General features: G+C 29.9%; 2 protein-coding genes across 2 annotated transcripts; one reads left to right on the plus strand and one right to left on the minus strand.

Moving 5' to 3' along the window:
- LOC18586259 (caffeoylshikimate esterase) lies at nucleotides 1749–5005 on the minus strand. The gene is made up of 8 exons (XM_007009511.2): nucleotides 4914–5005; nucleotides 4724–4756; nucleotides 4501–4627; nucleotides 4191–4337; nucleotides 3888–4018; nucleotides 2635–2772; nucleotides 2379–2477; nucleotides 1749–2267 (listed from the first exon to the last, which is right to left on the minus strand). The coding sequence occupies exons 1-8, from the start codon at nucleotides 4914–4916 to the stop codon at nucleotides 1971–1973; spliced, it is 975 nt and encodes a 324-aa protein (XP_007009573.2). The 5' UTR covers nucleotides 4917–5005; the 3' UTR covers nucleotides 1749–1970.
- On the plus strand, nucleotides 15146–17353 carry LOC18586260 (60S ribosomal protein L35). The gene is made up of 4 exons (XM_007009512.2): nucleotides 15146–15249; nucleotides 15393–15528; nucleotides 16279–16435; nucleotides 17040–17353. Exons 1-4 carry the CDS (start codon nucleotides 15246–15248, stop codon nucleotides 17112–17114), a joined length of 372 nt encoding a protein of 123 aa, XP_007009574.1. The 5' UTR covers nucleotides 15146–15245; the 3' UTR covers nucleotides 17115–17353.

The following is a 21285-nucleotide window of genomic DNA, read 5'->3' on the forward strand; positions in this document are numbered from 1 at the left end:
CAAAATTTAGAAAATGAATGTTGCTATTTTTAGCTTACTGTTTTTATAAAATTAAAATAATAATGTCTAATTCATATCATATCATGGTTTGTAAATTTTTTTCTATTCATCAAGAGCTGCCCTGAACATTTTCATCTCAGTTATTTGGACACTTTTTTTTTTTTGGATAATTGTGATTTCAGTTTTCCAAAATAAGCAGCAGGAAAGAAATGCTACTAGCTAGTTACAACAAAGCTGGCTTTGCCTGCAATGAAACAAGGCAAACTATCCAGCAAACTACAAAGTAGTTTGAACGAGTGTGAGGACTAATATTTCCTTGTTTAATCACCAATTCTGACATGGCACTTCATTGATTGATATGGCAGCCAACTTAGACAAGCTATCTAATATTCTTGCTTGAACATCAGCTAGCTGAAATAAAAGTAAACAAAATAATCTCTATAAGAAATATGGTTTTAGAGCTTGTTCAGTGTGGAGCTGATTGTTGAAAGTTGCAGATCTTACTGCCTTATTTCAGCTTCTGTACTCGTTTATATGGTTAAGGTACTGCTTAGTATTTGCTCATTTTGTTTCTCTAACGTACACCAATAACGAGTTAGTGAGAAGAAGTAAGGCTGGCAGGAAGTTTGGGTTTATTAGATTTGAAAGGTTATGGGAAGCACAACGAGCCATCTATAGTCTGGACGATGCATGGGTGTTGGGTTGTATATTAGAGGTCAATATAGCAAAATATGATGCAAAGGGACAAAGCAAAAGGAATGGAAGAAGGTTGGGTGGAAGACAACAGGCTGAGAGAGGGAAATAGAAAGAGATAATACAAAGGCAAAAGTAAGCAACAAAGTCATGGAAGAAGTGACACAGACCAGCCATTTGGAGGGAGGAACACAAAAAGAGAAAAAGAATGCAAAGGAGTCGTTAACCTGGAGGGAATGGAGAGATTGAAGAGTAAGTGTTGTGGCCAAAGCAGTGTATCAGATACCATCTGAGATGTTAGAAAAATATTTTGAAGACGAAGGGGAGGAAAGAGTGATGAGTAGTAATATAGCAGAAAAGGACAAGGGAGAGAAGGGAAGAATCGTCAATGGTTCACTAACAGCTAGTGATTTGAGGCATAAGACCGGGTTAATAAGAGCTAAAGCTGAAGAATGCTGGTAGATAGGGTGATTTATGGGTATAGGAGGGTAGGGGAGGCAGTGAGGAGAAAATTGTGGAAAAGTTCAGTGAAATAAAGAAGGTTAAAAACACAATAGCAGCAAAAAGGTAAGAGGTTCAGGTTAATGGAGGCTCTTTGTTTCCATGATTCTTGATTAATGGTGCTTTGGATAATGGGTTTAGGGATGATTAAAATTAGTGCATGCGTGTGTTTTGTGGTAGTGTTTCTGTTGGTCATTATCACAAGTGATCAAACATTGCTGGCCACTCATTCAATAGTGACATTTTCTTGTTGCGTGCCTATAGTTTTCTTTGTGTCCTTAAAATAGTTTCCCTGTTGCCTTTGTGGTAGTGTTTCTGTTCGTCATTATCACAGGCGATCAAACATTGCTGGCCACTCATTCAATAGTGACATTTTCTTGTTGCGTGCCTATAGTTTTATGTGGACCTCAGCTTGTTTGGTGGGTGCTTAGGATTTGTATAAAGTTGAACTCGGAATAGCTAATTCCCCCAGCGAGAAGGAAATTGGCAACTGCTTTTCCTGAATTTGGAATAGCTATTCCTATCGAGAATTGCCCATTCACATTGAAAAAAAAAATAAGAGAAACTTGAATTTAATTGCAAAGATTTTTGTAAGACAAATTTTCACTTTGTGTAGCTTGATTTGGTACCTAGCAAGGAAGATGCCACACTTATCAGGCACACATCTAACATTTTCTCCGCTAATTGAATCTATAAATACGACACAAAAGTTATTACTTCCCTGTACAATTTTACATCAGCTAAACAGGTTTTGAGCAACAAATGCTTTTCAGCGCCTAACTACTGATCTGTTCCTTGTTTTCTGACATCGACAACTCATCATTTTGATGCTTCAATTCCCTCTCCAGCCTTGAGTTTCCTGACTCAGTTCTCTGATCCAACCAGTTGATGATATCTGCAAACACAATCTCAATGTTTTCTGGTGTCTCCCCATAAAGCAGGCCATGCCACATCCCTGGGTACAGCTTGAAAGTCTTGTCTGAGCTGGCTGCTACATCATACAGCTGCTGACTAACAGCTTTATCTGTTACCTTGTCATCTCCTCCATGGAGAACTATAAATGGTAATGAAACCTGATAAATAATCAAAAGAAAACGAACCAAAGCGTTGAGTTAATTTCTGGGTTAATAAGGAACAATAAAAAAAAGAAAAAAATTTAAGGTAACAATTAATTAACAAATTACCTCATTAAGTCTTTGTTCAAGCTCCATGCTGGTCTTTAGAAGTTCATTGCCTGTTTTCAAACGAGGACGTCCTTTGTAGCAATATGGGTTTGCTCTAATCTGTTAATTAATTAAGTTATTGCCATTAATACACCAACTTGGAATTCTATTTGAAAGTTTCGAATTCAAATCTTGAAAACAAACCATAATTGTTGAAAAGTGAAACTGAGTGTATATACAAATTGACTATTATCTATAGGAGCAGAAATTAAAATACCTGTTCTCTTATCTCAGGCCTTCTAAAAGCAGCATCAATGACATCTTTACTTGGAATTATTTTCCAGGTTGGAATAAAATTGCAAAGCTTTGTCAAAACACTTATGACCAGTGGATGTGGCTTCATTTCATCTGCAATCTGTGGATAAATAAATAGAATAATGTTAAGATTCCTTTGGTTTGAAATAATCTTTAGATCTGATCCTAAATCAGATAACAATTTTTTTTTTTTTTTGGAAGGGGAAGTCTGATCTAGACCCTGATATGTAATTGCCAGAAGTTTAAGCAAAAATCAGCACAATAATCAAAGTCCTATGGGATAGTTTATTCCATTGTAACAGCTGTTCAAACTTGGAACAATCTGTCTATGGATTCCAAACTACAGAAAAAAGTAAATGAAACCCATGATCTAGAAGAAATGTGTAATTAGGTATGTAATTGGCTGCATAATTCATCCTCAGTGGAGGCTATGTGGTCCCTAATGTAAGGTAAGGTTTGACATTGTGAATGTCCTAACTTTAAAGTCAGCAAGCCTTTAATATGACAAAGGAAAGGCCTTTTACAACTAGTTCAACTAAATAGATAAGGACTCTTCTCTATACTCCTTATGTTTAACTTCATTTAACTACAGAAAAGAAGAAAAAATCTGCTAATTGAACCTAGGAGTAATTAAGAATTTCCAAGAATTAATGAAACCATATGATCCACCAGATAAATATGGTCCTAATTACCTAAATGAGGGGTCAAGAAAACCATTAGGGATGGCTTTATTAGAGTTCTAGGATTGAATTCTCCAAGCCAAACAGCTCACTGTGTACATTCAGTGAAGATTCTCCCCTAAAAATCTAAAGCTGGATAGTAAAACAGTAATGGGAAAGTGAGATTTTTGACAATTAACTCTTCCTCATTTTTCCTGCCCCGGATTGTTGACTTTTCTGGAGAAAGAATACCACAGACAAGTTCACCTATCAGAAATTTCTGTTAGTCCAATCTGATAATAACAATTCCCCCACTTATGATTGCCAAAATTTTGGGTCAACACAAATTTTCTTTTATTTATTTATTATTTTTTTCTTTTTCGAGAAGGGTATGAAGGTCTTTAGATGCTAATTTGCAAATGTGCATAATTCAGAGGGCTAGCTAGCAAGCTTCCAAATGTGGTTCCCACGGTAGAGGGAGTTAAATAGGTCAAAGCCAAAGAAAGGATCACGGTTTGCCAAGGGAATAGATAGATAAAAAGAATGGGAACAGTACCTTACACATGGGTGCCACCAAGACTGCCCCATCCCAATATTCTGGCTTCTTCATATGCACCAGCAGCAGCACTGCTCCCCCCATGGATTCCCCTAACAAAAATCTCATCTTCTTTTTGTTCTCTTTTTTCTCTGAAAATTCAATGGAGAAAAACACAAGAAAAATAAGTCGCAATTGAGAAAACTTTGAAGTTTGGATTTGATCAATCCTGGCTGGGCATTGGAAACTCTTCTGTCATGTATTCAAATATTATGGATATCAAAAGGGGTAGTAAATTAAATAAGGGAAAAATCCAACCCTTACCACATATTTGTGTGAAAAAATTGGAGCAATCATCTACAACATTGTCAAAGCTGGTGACATAGCCCTGCAGGCCCGATGACTTTCCATGTCCTTCATAATCTATTCCATAAACTGCAAATCCTGCTTTCACCAACCTAATTGCGGTACCTGGATTATAATCATAATCAGGTTAATCAGAATTGATCAGATAATCAATTCTTTTCTGTTTCTTTTCCTATTACTTTGCATATATATGTATATATATATATATATATATATATATATAGAGAGAGAGAGAGAGAGAAGCACATAAAGAACAGAATATACGTACTGTTCATGGAGATGCTGCATTCCATGGCGTAACCATGGCAGATGAAGATTAAACCCTTCGGTTCTTCGTTCATTGGAATCCATTTGCATGTGAAAAGCTTTAGTCCTCGAGAGTTTATGATATATTCCTGCAAGATTATTTGAAAACCAGTTCAGTAAATATAAATAAATAAATAAACAGATTGAGAAACTGATACAACCCCAGAACCAGAAGCCAGACTAACCTCCTCATATCGAACAGTCCCGTTTTCAAGATCCTACAGACATAAAAAAAAAAAAAAAAACCAGACAGAAAGTCAGAAAACAGAACAGAAAGTAATAGCAAAACATTAAACTGATGGTCACGTAAAAACAAGAGACACAAAAAAGAACAAAAAAAAGAAGAAAAGATAGGAAGAAGAAACCAAAACAAACCATGTTTTCTTTGTGTTGTAAAGTAGGACTGGCAGGCTTGGAGACTTCAATAGATAAAAGAGAAGAGGGTATCAAGCAGAAGAGAGAGACAGAAAGTTATGGCTCAGCTTAGTTACCAAAAACTAAGGAAGAGAAAAGATATTGGGAAGTGATGTGATCAAGGTATACAAAGGACGCGTGTCGTTTGAAGATAAGTATATAGCCTTAAGAGAGAATGAATGAAAGGAAAAACAAGTATAGAGTTTTGATGGAGTTGAAAGAGGTTTGGGAGTCTTAGTTATTTATATACATAGATACAGAGATGTGGATATATATATATATATGTACACAACTGTTATTGGGGTTTTGGGCAAGTTGCTTGACTTCTACCCCACTTGGGATTAAAGGGTTTGAATCTCTCAAAATATATACGTGTATAATTAAACTTATAATTAATTAAGTTTAAGGGGAAGTTCACATGAATTTTGGGATTCAATCTTTATATATTTTATTTTTCATAAGATGAGGTTAGAGGCTTATCAGTAATGCTTTGATGTGACTTTGGTGTAACATGATTTCTTCAAAAGTAAGAAATTGGATCCAAAATATGTTACTTAAAAAGAAAATAAAATAAAAGTAATTACAAGGAATGAATGGGAGGACTTAACATAACATCATAGGAAAAAAAATGATGTAATCCAATTAATTAATTAGTGAAGAGTTGTCATTGTTATTATTATTATTATTATTTTTCCCATATGTATTAGTGGTCACTTGTTTACAAGATTGCTGATTTCATACGGATTTCCAATTTGCATCTTTTCTTCCATATATTTATTGTTTTCTATTCATTTTCCTGTGTCTTTCCTTTTTTTTTATTCTTATTTCTTGATTTGCTTGATTCTTTAAGTGGATGATCCTCTATCTATTGTACGTGACCTAAGGTGAGGTCACCTTTGAAAACAAACTCTCTCTTAGCAGATCAAAACTATAAAAACCAAAAAGATTTTACAATACAGGATTTGAATTTACAAACTATCAATTCTGCAAATCAAATACTGCACTCTACAACTATCATACCATGTCTCTGCACTAATATATCCAATACCCAAATTTTCTTTTTTCTTTTTCCATAGATTTTTTCCCAAAACAAAAAATTATTAGTACAACTTCATTAGTGCCTGTCCAATTTAGTTTTAATACAAAAGCTTGTGTTATTAGAGGGAGCAGGGCCAAGCAAGTGGGGGTATCATTAATTTCAAAGTGTATAAAAGGAGAACTTTTATAGGAAGTTAGAGAGGAATAGAATGGGATGAATGCTTTAGAGACCAAATCATCCAAAGAGTTAAATGCATGTATATCCTATCCCAAAGTGTCAAATTGGAACAAGCCGTGGACATAAGCAGTATTGGGACGGCAGCTTTGACCAAAGCAAACTTTCACAAAGTCTCAAATGGATGCTCCCCTGACCCTTTTAGAACTTTCTGCCTCGGCATTTTTCGATAATGTATTTCATAACAATCGTCCATTTATTAATTAAGATTTAATTATAATATATTTTTTTTGAAAAAAAGAAATAAATTTTATTGATTACTAACAATTAAATAACATAACCAAAGATCTCAAATCATACGGAAAGGTGCCATAGGTTGTCGTATAACCTAACTAGGCCTCATATCTACGTTCAAATTAATATAGAAACAACACCTAACTAGTTCTCATATCTACGTCCAAATTAATATAGAAACAACACCAAGCAAAAAAGAAAATCACTAATTAGCCATGGCACAAGCTTCTCTTACTCTAATTTCTTTGCTGCTGCCTTTTGAAGGGTTGTAGAAGCTTTGGTCTACTTTGTAAACTGCCATGGCTAAATCTGGGATTTTTTATAGCTAAAGAAACTATGACATTGAATGAATATATAATCATATAAATTCTTCAGTTAGAGTTATAATACAACACTATTACCTAATTAGATTACAACACCTAATTAAAGAGTTATATTATAATACTGTTGCTTAATTAGAATTAAATTATGAATATATATAATTTTTTTTGGAAATTTTTAATTGGATAAAGCTTCTTGGATGACTAAAATTGACGAGAGAGCAAACAAAGCCTACCTATAAATGATTTATGCAAAAATGGATCATTTTAGTAACATATATGCATATAAAATAACATATAGGAGTATTTTCCAAAACACCACAAACCCATCATAGGATCAACAGAGATTCATTATAGCAACCATGTGAGATCTTAGCACATATGTATCATTATTCGCTTGTTTATAACAATGCTGATTTCACACTGATTTCCAATTTGCATCCTCTTGTTGACCTTCTCTTCCATATATTTATTGCTTTCCTTTGATTTTCCTCTTTCTTTCCTTTGTTTTTTTTTTTGTTCTTATTTCTTGATTTACTTGATTCTTTTAGTGAATGAATTTAGCTCTATCTATTGTATGTGACCTAAGGTCAGGTCACCTTTGAAAACAAACTTTCTCTTAGGAGATCAAAACTATAATAATCGAAAAGATTTTTACAAGTAAGATTAGAAGGTTGTCTCGTACGTCAATAAAATATATTTAAAAATTAATATGATAAATAATAAAAATATACCATAATATGTCATAACATGTGTCTATACTAACATTGCAAACTCTTAGACTCTGACCTCCCGACCGGTAGAAATCGATCCAAAAAAGCTAAGCTGAGCTCCTCCACAAGGAATGGAGCAGTGCCTGCTGGTCCATCTCTGAGCACAAATCATAACATTGCTGAGCCACCTTACCCCATTTGATACCCGCCGACTTCACTCAATACCCAAATTTTCATTTTTCTTTTTTCATAAACTTTTTCCCAAAAAAAAAAATTAGTAGTTCAAGTTATTTGGTGTCTGTACCCCGATGTAGTTTTAATGCAACAACTAGTGTTATTGGAGGAGGCAGGCCAAGCAAGTGGGGGAATCATTAATTTCACAGTGTCCAAAGGAAAACTTTTGTAGGCGGTGAGAGGAATAGAATGGGATGAGTCCTTTAAAGGCCAAATCATCCAAAGAGTTCAATGCATATGTATCATATCCTCCATTTTGTGGTTTGCAATTTGATTAGAAATTGGAAGAAGCCGCGGGCATAAGCAGTATTTGGACGGCAGCTTTGACCAAGCAAACTTTCAACAAAGTCTCAAAGGTGAATCAAGTGATTTGATCCTCATACTTAAAAAGTTAAATGGATCAAATATTTTAAAAAAATTGATCAAACATAAAGAAATATCAAACTGATCAAATATGGAATTGGTTTAATCGATTTGGTTTTAAACCAATGGATCAAATTTTATCACTTTTTTTTTTACAAATTATAATATTAAAATTTATAAATTTCATTCATAATTATAAAATATACAAATTGTGTACAAATTAAATATATGAATATATAATATATTATTTTATTATCTGCATGAAATTAATGGTACAACTTATAGGTTATAATGTTTTAATTTTTATATCAAAGTTTATATAAATAATAACTAATTGTAAACAATATGTTATAAAAATTAAAACAATAACTAATAAAATTATTAAGTGTAATTATATAAATAAAGTCTATTATAAATTGCAACATACTTATGTAGTAATTAAATATATGTATATATATAATGTATTACTTTATTATGTATATATGAAATTAATGACACAACTTATATGCTATAATGTTTTATATCAAAGTTTGTATAAATTATAAATAATTATAAACAATATGTTATAAAAACTAAGGTGATAATTAATAAAGTTATTAAGTGTATTCATATAAGTAAAGTTTATTATAAGTTATAATAATGCTTATGTATAAATTAACTATATGTATATATATAAAGTTTATACAATTATATATATTCATAACATTTTATATTGCAAAATATTATTAAGGTGTAATAATTATAACATATTAATATGTAGGATATTTACTATCATATATTACAATATTAACATATAAGTTATATCATTTAAAATATATCTTATAATTTCATATTAATATAGATTTATAAATAAATAAATACATATAATTAAAATTAAATTGTTATAATTATGATTTGTATATGTACATATAATAAACTAATATATTTTAAGTATATTATCAATTCTTCTTAACATATATAAAAAATTATATATATTAATATATAAAAAATATAAAAAAAAATTAGACGGTCTTATAGGTGGATTGGTCTAAAAATTTTAAAATCGAGAACCGACCAAAAAATCATTTAGACCAAACGTTTTGGACTAATTGATCAAATGGATCAATTAAACCGAACTATTTTACTCAAATCGTATTTGATTTGAGTGAGTAATCAATTTGGTTTGGTTTTGCTCACCCCTATTTAGAATTTTCTGCTCAGCTTTTTCCAATATTCATTTCATCACAATCGTCCATTCATTAATTAACATTTAATTACGATATAATTATTAAAATTTTAAGATACGTGATCCATTTTTAAGATTTAATTATATCGTACAATTATTAGATTTTAAAAATTCTTGGTCCACTTTGAAAATTTAGGTATTGTACTCCAACTAACTAACTAACTAGTAATCTAATACTACTATATTATAACTATATAAATTTGTACAATTATCTTAATAAAATTAAAAATATATAATTGTCACAAATTATTCTCTTCACTTAAGTATGCAATATTCCGTGTAACGATTAAATAGACGCTTCCACATAAGCCAATCAATAACTTAATTATATTTAGGTAAACACTAATAATAGCAAGAAATTAGTTTAGGAAAACGTAACATCGAAATCATAAAGTATAATGATTGCCATGTATGCAATCATTTGAGCCAAAAAAAGAAAATGTTTTATTAGCATCGAGATAAGTACAAACGAATCAAGATGCATCATTGTTGGGTCATAGAGGCAACTCTAAATGGTTTGCTACAAACATATCTTTACCAATGAGGCAACCTAATAATTTATCAACTACTCACTTCCTATAAAGAGTTAATGAGATTTTACAAGTATATCATTAAGAATCGTTATAAGACATGAGATGGGGATATTCCTTCCCTAAAGAGTTTCCTTTTAAAGACTTAATAAGCGTTTCTAAATACATCACCAAGTGCTATTACAATGTTAGAAAAGGAGACATCTTGGCTGAAGGTACAAAAGATTTAGAGCCTGTTTGGCTTCACTTTTTTCTAACTTAAAAGCTATTATGAAACTCTTATAAAAAATAATAACTTTTAAAATTAAGTTAAAGTTATTTGGTAAATTTTTTTTTATAAGTTATAATTTTTGTTAAAATTATCATAAAAGGTATTTTTTTAAGAGGGTAATATTGTAATTATTTTTAACAAATGAGGATATTTTTACATAAAAATAAAAATTTTCTTGTATTTTTAAAAGAAAAGAAGAAAAAGCTCTTCTTTGGAGCTTTTTTTTAAGTTTTTTTTTTAAAAATTTTGTTCTTAAAAAAAATTATTTTTTTAAAAAACTTTTCAAAATATTATGTTTGGTCTAACTTTTACTTTTAAGAAGTAAATAAGTTGAAAAAAAAATTAGACCAAATATACACTTAATTTCCTAAATAGTTCTACCTTGTTATAGTCCTATACAAAATTGATTCATGAGCCTGATGATATCAAAGTGTCACTCAGACGTAATGCCACGTTCAATTTATAGGAAAAAATCCCAAAACAAGTCAAGTTTGGGAAGAAGCATAAGTTTGATAAAAAGTGAAATATTTTTTCCAATGTGTAAATTATTTTCTTAATTTTTGCATCAAAAAAATTAATGGGACCGTTACATGCCGACCTGTAAAAATCTTAAATGAAAATATATTATTATATCTTATTTCTGTTCTCTGTTTTTTCCTAATGTATCCCTTTTGCTGTCTTTTCAAGCTTGAGAAGGGAAAAAAAGTCACAAAGGTAGACACCCGAATCACATTTTTTGCCCTTTGGACACGGTTTAAGTACTTTTAAATTCAACACGAGTTTCTTCAGCTCATTTGTGCAAAGCATTAAAGCATTAATACTTTTTTATATTAATACACACAGTATAGGAAACATGTGGCATTTTTTTTTTCCTGGTATAAGATTTAAATAGAGTTTCACAAGTTAAAAAGATTATAGAAATTTGATTAAATTGAAATTAAAATTGAAAATAAAAATCAATAGAATGATAGATTTCGTTAAATAATCGATATTGAGTAATTGTTACTATTATTATTTTTATATATATAGAATTATATATATTATCACTATCATTCACATATATGAGACTCAATCATTAATTATAAGACTGAACAACAGTTTAAGATCACTCTAGGATCAATGGGTTTGGTTTGATTTTAAGGTGATTTTGTGACTTGAAGTGAATTAAAGGATTGGACCACAAAACCAAATTTTGTTTCGATTTTAAACTAAATGCAAAATAAATTAAATATTTGTAAATTGTAAGACTTGAATCCATAAAAAGAATGTCTTTTTAAAGAACTTGATCGTTAACTGAAAATAATTACATACTTGAAATGTTTATATTCATTATAAATAATAAATGAATAACTAAAGAAATTTACCAACAACACTAAACAAAATGCTAAAACTTTGAAACTAGTAAAATCTAACAATAGATGAATTACAATGAAAATTATAACCTGAATGTATTGTCACATTCATGAATTTGGTATATTGTTTGATTGCAATTTATACTTATGATAATGATGTATTTTTATATTAATTATTTAATTTTTTAGAAAATTATAAGATTTAGAGTAGACATTAAATTGCATTCAATCGTAAGGTTGATCACAAGATCAGTCTTATCAAAGCATAAATCAATTTGGGGTTCAAAGCTTTTAAAATAAATGATTCGTGATCCCGACTTTAGAACCACTCGATCAAACAGATGCTCACCCTTAACCAGTTAAAAACTCTATGTCATACACACACACACACACGAATACATTGGATACTAAAGTAATCCGAAGGGCTCGAATTCATTCAATCTATTTTTCATTATAAAAAATTGAAATGAAAGAATTGTGAAAAGGAGAGAACCATAGAGAGCACAGACTGGATGAAGCATACTCCCATCCCATCTCAATCTTATCTATATGATAAGGTCTAACATGTATTGGGAATCAGTTTGTTTGTATTCAGATGACCTCTCTGGTATCTTTGAATGTACAGATTCAACAACTATCACATGTTTAACAAGGCAAAACCCAAGAGGAAAAAGTTAAAATGAGACATCCAGAGGCTTTGCCTTAAGCAGCCTTGTCCTACAATGTTCAGAACTCGTACAATAATTCCATGTGCTTATACAGCTCTGCAGCAGGCATAATGGACCAGCAATGTGGTTTCCTTCACAGCAGTTTTGTAGCACATGATAAAATTTACTGATTGGATTTTAGAGATAGGTATAAAAGCTGATGACCATCAAAATCTAAAATAATTGAAAGGGCCTGCAAAGAATATTGGACAGTTTATTATTATTATTTTCCTTTTCTTTCATGTGAACTTGTATTGGTTTCATTGATCAATCATGTTTTCCTTTTGTCTGTTAAAGAAAAACATATCTTTAGTGCCATCTTATTTTTTTTGTCCTTTACAAGATACCCAGACAAGTAAGATTTCATCTTAAAAATCTCAATTATCGGATGAAATTTGTATAGTATAACTTAATATTATGTGTATTTAACAAATATAAATCTTATTTTTACTTATCTCTTCTAAAACACTATGTCGGTCCAATTTACATGTCAGGATTTTGTTAATATTATAACCCTGGAATTTTTATTAGGGTTCGAATCCAAATTTCTGCTTAGAATGGGAAATATTGAACTCCTTCACTCCCACCTACATGGAAATTCAATCTGTCCATAGCTTCTATATATAATATCTACATGTCTCTTGATGATTAATACATTCATTTAAGTAAGATGGGGACTACATCTATACTCTAAGTAACATTGTAAATGTTAAATTCCAGATCCTAAGGCTTGATTGCTCTTTTTGCTCCTTCAATTCGTGTAATCTAAGCCAAGACTTTAGAACTTTCCTTTCAATATTAAATGATTTGTTCCTAGGGCTAACTTAAATTCAATGTTAAAAATCATCGATAAATCAAAAATAATGACGGGATAAAAAACTATTCGAACTTGATATTTTGAGATAGAAGAAAATTATCCTTTATAATGTTATCTGAAATTTATTATATATAATTATATAAAAAACAATCGAAGAATTATTTATAGGGAAAAAATTACTATTGAAATGAAAGCAAATGTAAATGGGAAATTATAATTTATTTCACAAATAAAGATTGCCATTGAATATATCCAAAATTTGCTAATGGAGATGAAGGTAATTAGGAGTTACAAGCCAATGGTTAAAGTAATAAAAATACATGAATCATCCTATATATATAGCAACCCAAGCAAAAGTTTGTGCCTCTCTCTTCCAATAAACCGCTAGAGAAAGTCATAGAAACCAGGACATAGAGGGCTTGGCAATTGCTTAATTGGCTCTGGGTGGGGGGAACCTTTCTAATTAAAATTTTTGTTGGCCGGTGACTTGTCCTAAAGCCTAGTCGAGGTAGTGGGAAAACTATCAAGATTAGAAAAAAAAATTGCTTTCTATTTAATCAATGAAGCTTAAGTTATATAATTAATCAGGTATCTTACTATTAAATTATGAATTTTTCAATTTGAAAGAGAATAAAGCTTATGAAAGCGATGAATTTTGATGAAGAATATAAACTAGTAATTACAGGTTCAGAACTTCGCATGAAGAGTAGTTAAAAAGGTAATCATATAAAGTTATGATTAAATGATCTCAAATTTTATACATGTAATAAGGAATTAGTTAAGTGGAAGCAAGAAAATATTAAACAATACTAATTTTAAAAAAATCAAATAATTGTAAAGGAAAGCTTGGTCAAAAAGAGTTACAACAGTATTATTATAATGACTCATAACTAAAGTATGCAAATGCAAACAAAGGGTAAATGATACAATAACTTTCTTTCATTTAATTATTTAAAGAAACAGATTTAGTCAAAACTTATTAATGGAAGAGATATCAATAATGAAATATTATAATGACTCATAACTAAACCATTTTAGACCTCTAATACTATATTATAAAGTCACTTTCTTTCCTTGTTGCATTATTTAAATGTAAGATAGATATCATTTTCATGACATCATTTTCTTGAAGACAAGTGGGGAAAGAGTTGTCTATTAACCCCCTTTTAAAAATAGGTGGTTAGCTAACAAAATGAATTTTTAAACTTATCTTAAAAAGAGAAAAATTAATAATAAAAACACTATTATTAGTCATACTTCTAAATTAATTTTAACGATATTTCAAAACTATTACATATATATATATATTCACGAGTATATCTCAATGATTAATTAGTGACATAGCTACTTGGATCATCACATGATGAGTAGCTTGTCCTTGATATTGTTCATGATTTTTTTTTTTTTTTTTGCTTTATTCTTAAGGGTGTTGTGACCGACATCTATAATTTAAAAATGTAACATTCATTTTTTTTTACAAAAAAAAAATCCATGCAAGATAGCATTTGATTCTATATCATATATTATAAGCATCAAATTATTTTTCAACTAATATTATGGGTATCTTTAAAAAATATAAAAAAAATTATTACGAATCTCTTTATATTTATGTATGTATCACCTTTTTTAGTAAAACATTTCTTGAAGTTATCATTAAATCAAATTATCCAAAATTGATTGCTAAAATGAAAAATGAAATATCAAAGCTTTTCTAAGAAAGGAAATCAATAAAGCTAAGAAAAACATAAATTCTCATTGTTTTTATTAAAAAAATGAAAAATTCGTACTTAATTTTTTGATTAAAAATGCATAGCATAGATTTATGTTTTCAATTCAAAAAATATATTTATAAAATAAAAAAAAATATTACAATTTATTTCATATTTTATTGATGTAAGATTCGTGACATCTACACTTACAATTACAAACACTAAAATACTTCGATAAAACAAAACTAACTCGTCCTAACCCGACTCATGGATCAATTTTTGATCATTTTGGATCCAATTTTAAAGCCTATACAAGCCCAATAAAGCCAACTAAACAACCGAATTTAACCCAATTTTTTAAAATCAGATTAAGCCCAAAAGAAATGAAGCCCAATTTAACAACCTAATTTCTTAAAACCATTAAAAATCAAGCCCAATAAGCTTCATACATGAAATGACAAAAACCCTTTACTTTTAGGGTTTCATAAAAAGAACAGCGAGGAAACCGCCGTTGCAGTCCCAGCAGAAGAACAGCGAAAGGAGCAATGGGTAACTAGTCCAAAACCCTTAGAAATGCTGGTTTTTTTACATGTTCTCGTGATTTCTAAGGAAACCAGGATTGGGTTTTTCATGTTTCTAATTTTTGTTTCATGTTTTGTTTGGAAATTCCAATAAAAACAAAAATTTAACAGCGAGAATCAAGGTCCATGAGTTGAGACAGAAATCAAAAACTGAGCTTTTGGCTCAGTTGAAAGATCTCAAGGCTGAACTTGCTCTTCTTCGCGTTGCTAAAGTTACCGGTGGCGCACCTAACAAGCTTTCCAAGATGTACCTCTCTCTCTCTCTCTCTCTCTCTCTCTCTCTCTCTCTCTCCCTCCCTTTTTCTATTTATCTTTTGTTTTGTTATGAGTTAGCTATGGATCTTACGTTTATGTTTAATTGGGTGTGGAATTTTTTTTTTTTAGATTATTTGTAGAAAAGGGTATTCATTTATTTCAACCAAGGTTTTGCTTGTTTGATTGCTGCATTTGTTACTTGCTTTTTGCTTCGTAAAAAGTTGCTATGCAGGGAAAGTAAATGCTAGAAAGAAAAAAGTATAATTGATTAATAATGAATAAATGGATGAAATGAAAGATTTCTTCTGACATAATTGTGAAAATTTGTTTTGATAAAAAAGTTACTTGATAGTTTTTGAAGGATTCAAAATAAGAAATTAATTTTCATGAATAACAAACTACATTATATGTAACAATTAAGTTTCAATTGATGTTTATTTTAGCTGTTTGCTCGGTTTTTTTTACTTAAATATGATCATTTAGCTACTTTTTAAGAAGCAAGAAGAAAGTAGCGAAAGCGAACTTGAAATGGCTTGATGGCAAGTTAGGCTTTTTAAGAGCAAGTTAGGACATATGAATATGTGGGTTTGCAAATTTACATTTGCAGTGCTTTTATATGAGTTTCATTTATGGCTTCTTACTTGAGAAGATTAGCCCTAATTGATGTGGTTTATCAATGTTCTGGTTCTGGATTCACTGTTTTTGGTATGTTGTTCTGAGTCTGGTGTTGGTATGGATGCAGAAAGGTGGTGAGGCTGTCAATTGCTCAGGTGTTGACAGTAATCTCACAGAAGCAGAAGGCCGCACTGAGGGAGGCATATAAGAATAAGAAGTTCTTGCCCCTTGATCTGCGTCCTAAGAAGACCAGAGCCATTAGGAGAAGGCTTACCAAGCACCAGGTAATAACATCCTTTTGGTTATGCTTGCGATATTGCATGGTTAATAGGTATCTGTTCATTTCTTCTTGTCAGTTTTGGGTTATCAAAATTGTCTGCATTATTGAAAATTCAAGTTCATATAGAATTGAAAACTGCTTGAATTTTGATCTCCATTCCTCCATTTTTCGTATTTAAAAGATGAGATACATTCCACGCGTTGCGGAGACGCTGAGTAATGGCACTTGAGTTGGTTATGACAGGCCTGATTATAGTTTATTCTTATCAATTATAATCGTTTTTTTTCTAGCTTTTTTTTATCAAGTTAAAACTAAAATTGCACTTTTTCTGCTGACATGCTCCTATCCATCTTTGTGAATGTGTAGAACTTGAATGACATATGTTCCGTTGGGCCAATCATCCTTAAAATTTGGCCCAATGGATGCTGTGTATGCCCTGATTAAGAATATTAATTCCTCTTGTACGACTTTCATCTCATTAATTCTTCGGCTGTTGGGACCCTCAGATAATACATAGTCTTCAGTGAACTTATAGTGTTTTTTAGTTTATTCATTATTTGGATACCTTGTCCTGTTGTACCTGAACATCAGTTTTTGCTTGCCACCAGGCATCATTGAAGACTGAACGGGAGAAGAAGAGGGAGATGTACTTCCCAATGAGGAAGTATGCCATTAAGGTGTAGGCTAGGATCTTTCAGATAGGATTCTATTTACAAATCCATTTACCGTTCTACTTTCTAGTGTCATATTTGTGAAACCTGAGTTTTGATTTTGTTCAATTTCTTGTTTATCAACTTTTCCTTTTGTGCAAAACCAAGATGCCTATCTTTTAGATGGGAGTAGTAATTAAATGAGGGATTTTTGGTTTTGTTGATGGGGTGATTTTGATTAAGGAATGAAAACCCATTAGCTTGAAGTTTCATTTCTTGTTCAAACTTTAAATCAAACAAAGCATGCCATGAACTCTGTTGACTTGTTATCCATCACCATTCCATCTTGACTTGCACAGCTCCCCTGGACTCTGTTGAACAGGGGAAGACATTTAATATTTCTTTATCTGCAGAGAATTTTTCTTGAATTAGACCACTTCTTATTAAGTTAAAAAAAGGGATAAAATGGAATATATATTTATATATTTTCATGTAGGTATGAAAAAACAATGTTTGGTTGGTCTTTGATAATGAAATGTTCTATTATTGCAATATTTTCATGATGTCCTACATACCAAAACGGTTGTCCTTTTACTAATTAATCATGACTTATTCTATTTATTTTAAATAACATCTTTTAATGCCATTAAAATATCTTTGATGTTATTTTTCCTACAGACTATCTATTTTTAATAATTATCAGCAGATTCTTATTTGTGCAGTAAATAACTGTTTATACAATCAAAACGGTATAGTATATGCTTACAGGTGCAATGGGTTTGAATGAATCCTCATTCCAAATCAATGAAAAATATTATGTTAAATTAATTAGTCACTAATCAAAATCCTAAACTAGTTCTAATTAAAAATTAATCACACAAGAATATCTAGCTGAACTTTGTTCTTTCTGATTTGACCATTACTTTTGTCAATTTTATGTTTTGTGGCAAGTTTTGGTTCACAAAATAAAATAAAAAATAACTATTAGGTAGTCTGGTTTATAAAAAGGAATTATCATTATATACTATTTCAATATTTGATTCGATAAAAATAATTTTTAAAAAATAAAAATATATATTTTATTTTGAAATATTTAATTTTAATGTCTATTTTTCTAAAGAAAAATAGTTATATGCTCCGTATTTTGGTTATAGAATTCCCATGCATGGTTTCATGCTAGAATTAATTTTCCATTTAAAGAAAACCCATGTATTTATTCTCTTTTTTTCTAGAACTCGACCCAAATAAATAAGTAAATAGAAAATAAAGAGGAGCTGCAGCTAGTTTAACATCATTGTCAAAGTCTTTACCAAATGTATGAGAATTCAGGTTCATTAGCCCTCAAAATAAAAGACAAAAGATGTAGACTTCACCCCTCCCATTCATCCTAGTCATTACGCAATTGACAACAAATTATATTGCCAAATCCATTGAGGTTGAGTCTTAAGGGTATGAGAAATGTTTTTCGATATTAATTTTTTTACGAATTGATCATATAGTTTTTAAATTTTGCATGCGATGTTATAAATATTGTCACATTGTATTTTGAAAACTCCATCGATAATGTATAAAATGATTATCTATTTCTCTTAAATTTTATCGTTTTTATTTTGTTATTTGTAAAGTATATAATTATTGATCTCTTTATCATAGTTAAAAAAACAAATTAATTAAACATAAAATTTTCAAAATATAATGCCATTGATCTCTCAGATATTTATAAAAAATGAGAAAACAAGTGGTAAACCTTGCATTCTCAGCCTTATCTCAATGATCCATACTATCAATTACTTTTAAAATCATTGATTACCATATATTGGGGAAATATTCATGCAAGAATTTTCAATTCATTGAATGGGAATTGAATTTTCCCCAAAATTCTAGATGTTTTGTTCAAGTTTTCATACAATTAATCATGAGTAAGGCAATTGGATTTAAGGCAATAATTACATTTTTTTTAAAACGAAGTTTAATTGGGTATGATGATCATGATTAATTATGTGAAAAGACTCAATACTAAACTTTATTATAGCTTTCACTAAGCTTGTGTACTACCAATATAAAAAATATAAACATAACCCTTTATTTAATTAAGGTTTTGACTTCAAATTTCTTTCTCTCAATTTTAAATATTTGATAAAACGAAAGAATTGGTGTCTTTTTTTTTAAATAAATGATAACTGGTGCCCTTGACTCAGTCTGAGAACCCAAACACCATTTTTTTTTTTTGCATTTATCTGATATATATTTGGAAATTATATAAATTATTTAATTGAATTTGGGTGATTCAAGTTTCAAAAGCTTGGAATAAATATAGCATTATACTCTTGGTCAAAGTTAGCTGTTTTTATTTTAGGAACTTTAATATAAGAACTTTCTGGATTGACAGAGTCCAATTATTAAATCTATGAGCAACATATATGTACATTATTGTTTATTAGATATGTGAGGAAGAATATCTCTTTAGAAGGTACTAATTTTATTTTCCTTTAATAAAAAATTGAAGGATAGAAAGTAACTTCACTTATGTAACAACCTTCCCTGCATGTAATCGTAAATGCAAAATTATATAATTCACGGTTACAATATGATAAACAATAAAACAAAAAAAAAACGAAACAAACAAAGAAAGGATAAAGGGTTTATTAAGAGTTATTGGTCGAAAAAAGATATTGAAACAAAATTATTCAATGAAAAGAATTTACGGGTTGAATTTAATGATGAATATTCAATCTAAACTCAATTGATAATAAAAGAAATCTTTATTATACATATGTGTTTAGGATACTCATAAAAATATAATTAATGTAAGATTTATCGTTAATTCAAATTTAATTAACCAAAGTGAGACTTTATTATTATCTCAAATTTAACATATATGGGATACTCTCCAAATTCAATCAAACCGGTACATAATTTTAATAAATCATTATTTTTATCTTGTAATTCTTCTGGATCCATGATTTGAAACTGAAATACGTAAATTGAAATCTCAAATTCTAATTTGCCAAAATATCTTATGAAAATTTCATTCTAATTTACCAATTTTTATAAAAAAAATATTGAAAATAGAAAACAAAATATGAAAGGTCTGAGAAAATCAAAGCCGAAAATTCTTACTTGATCAGGACATGTTGTGTCCCCAACAACCTTAGTGCAGTTCGTGTGGGGTGTAAGGAGCCACGTTCCCTTTGTCCCACTGCAAAAAGAATTCTCTGCCTTTCATAATTTGAAGCCGTCATTTTGTTGCAAGTTTTCAAAGAAAAAGTCAACCGCAGTTAGAGGCTAATTTTGTCACTCACAAAATTGAAGCAATCTCATGGAAAATGACTACATAATCTTGTCCTCACATTTAAATAATATCAAAATTGAGCAAGATATTTGTGAGAAAGTCAATGTAAAGTTGAAACAATAAACCACCAAACATGGGAATTAATACTTTGGCCTTTAAAATGGTCCCCTTTTTGTCTTGCATTAATGTTGGGTTTTCCTTATAATATTTAAATCAAGATAAAAAATAATAATAATAATTACAAATTTTAAGTTTGAAATAAGAATTATAATTTGGTATAATATTTAAAAAGTTCTTAAATTATTTTAAAAAAATTAAATAAGTTGTCATTTTTTTATTATATTCAATCAAGTTTCTAAATTTTTATTTTAAATCAATTAAACTCTTATATTTTTATTTTGAACCATATTGACCTTTAAATTAATAGTTAATTTAGTCAAAATGCTACTTGTGATTTCTCATCACGTAATGTTGACATGATATACTAAAATGTCATAATTGATGATAATGATATTTATCACTCTCTACGTCAACATAATATCAGTGTCACGTGAATATAAAATAACAAGTAATATTTTGATTAATAAAAATTAATCAATTATTAATTATAAAAACTTATTTGATTCAAAATAAAAATATATGAACTTGATTAAATATAAAAAAATAAATAATTTAAATATTTTTAACTAATTAAAAGATAGATATACGTCATTTAGATATTTTATGATTACATAATAATGTTGGGAAAAATTGCTCGTGAGAAAAAGGAAAGGATACATGATCGGTAGGTAACGGATTTGAAGTATGGTAGGTGGTCTAGTTGGTCAAACCCATTGGTTTTGGAAGGCCGGGACGGGAACAGGGACAGGGACAGGGGCAGACCCTTTGCAGGGTTATACACCATGAGTGTCT

Source organism: Theobroma cacao, chromosome 10, assembly GCF_000208745.1.
Source record: "Theobroma cacao cultivar B97-61/B2 chromosome 10, Criollo_cocoa_genome_V2, whole genome shotgun sequence".
In the NCBI taxonomy this organism is placed as follows: Eukaryota; Viridiplantae; Streptophyta; class Magnoliopsida; order Malvales; family Malvaceae; genus Theobroma; species Theobroma cacao.

What these genes read in the sequence shown, in the direction of transcription:
- LOC18586260 (XM_007009512.2), top strand. An exon ending in CCTAACAAGCTTTCCAAGAT is followed by an intron (nt 15,529 to 16,278) that starts GTACCTCTCTCT and finishes GTATGGATGCAG; the next exon opens with AAAGGTGGTGAGGCTGTCAA. An exon ending in GAAGGCTTACCAAGCACCAG is followed by an intron (nt 16,436 to 17,039) that starts GTAATAACATCC and finishes GCTTGCCACCAG; the next exon opens with GCATCATTGAAGACTGAACG.
- LOC18586259 (XM_007009511.2), bottom strand. An exon ending in TTTTTTCACACAAATATGTG is followed by an intron (nt 4,019 to 4,190) that starts GTAAGGGTTGGA and finishes TTGAATTTTCAG; the next exon opens with AGAAAAAAGAGAACAAAAAG. An exon ending in TTGAACAAAGACTTAATGAG is followed by an intron (nt 2,268 to 2,378) that starts GTAATTTGTTAA and finishes ATTATTTATCAG; the next exon opens with GTTTCATTACCATTTATAGT.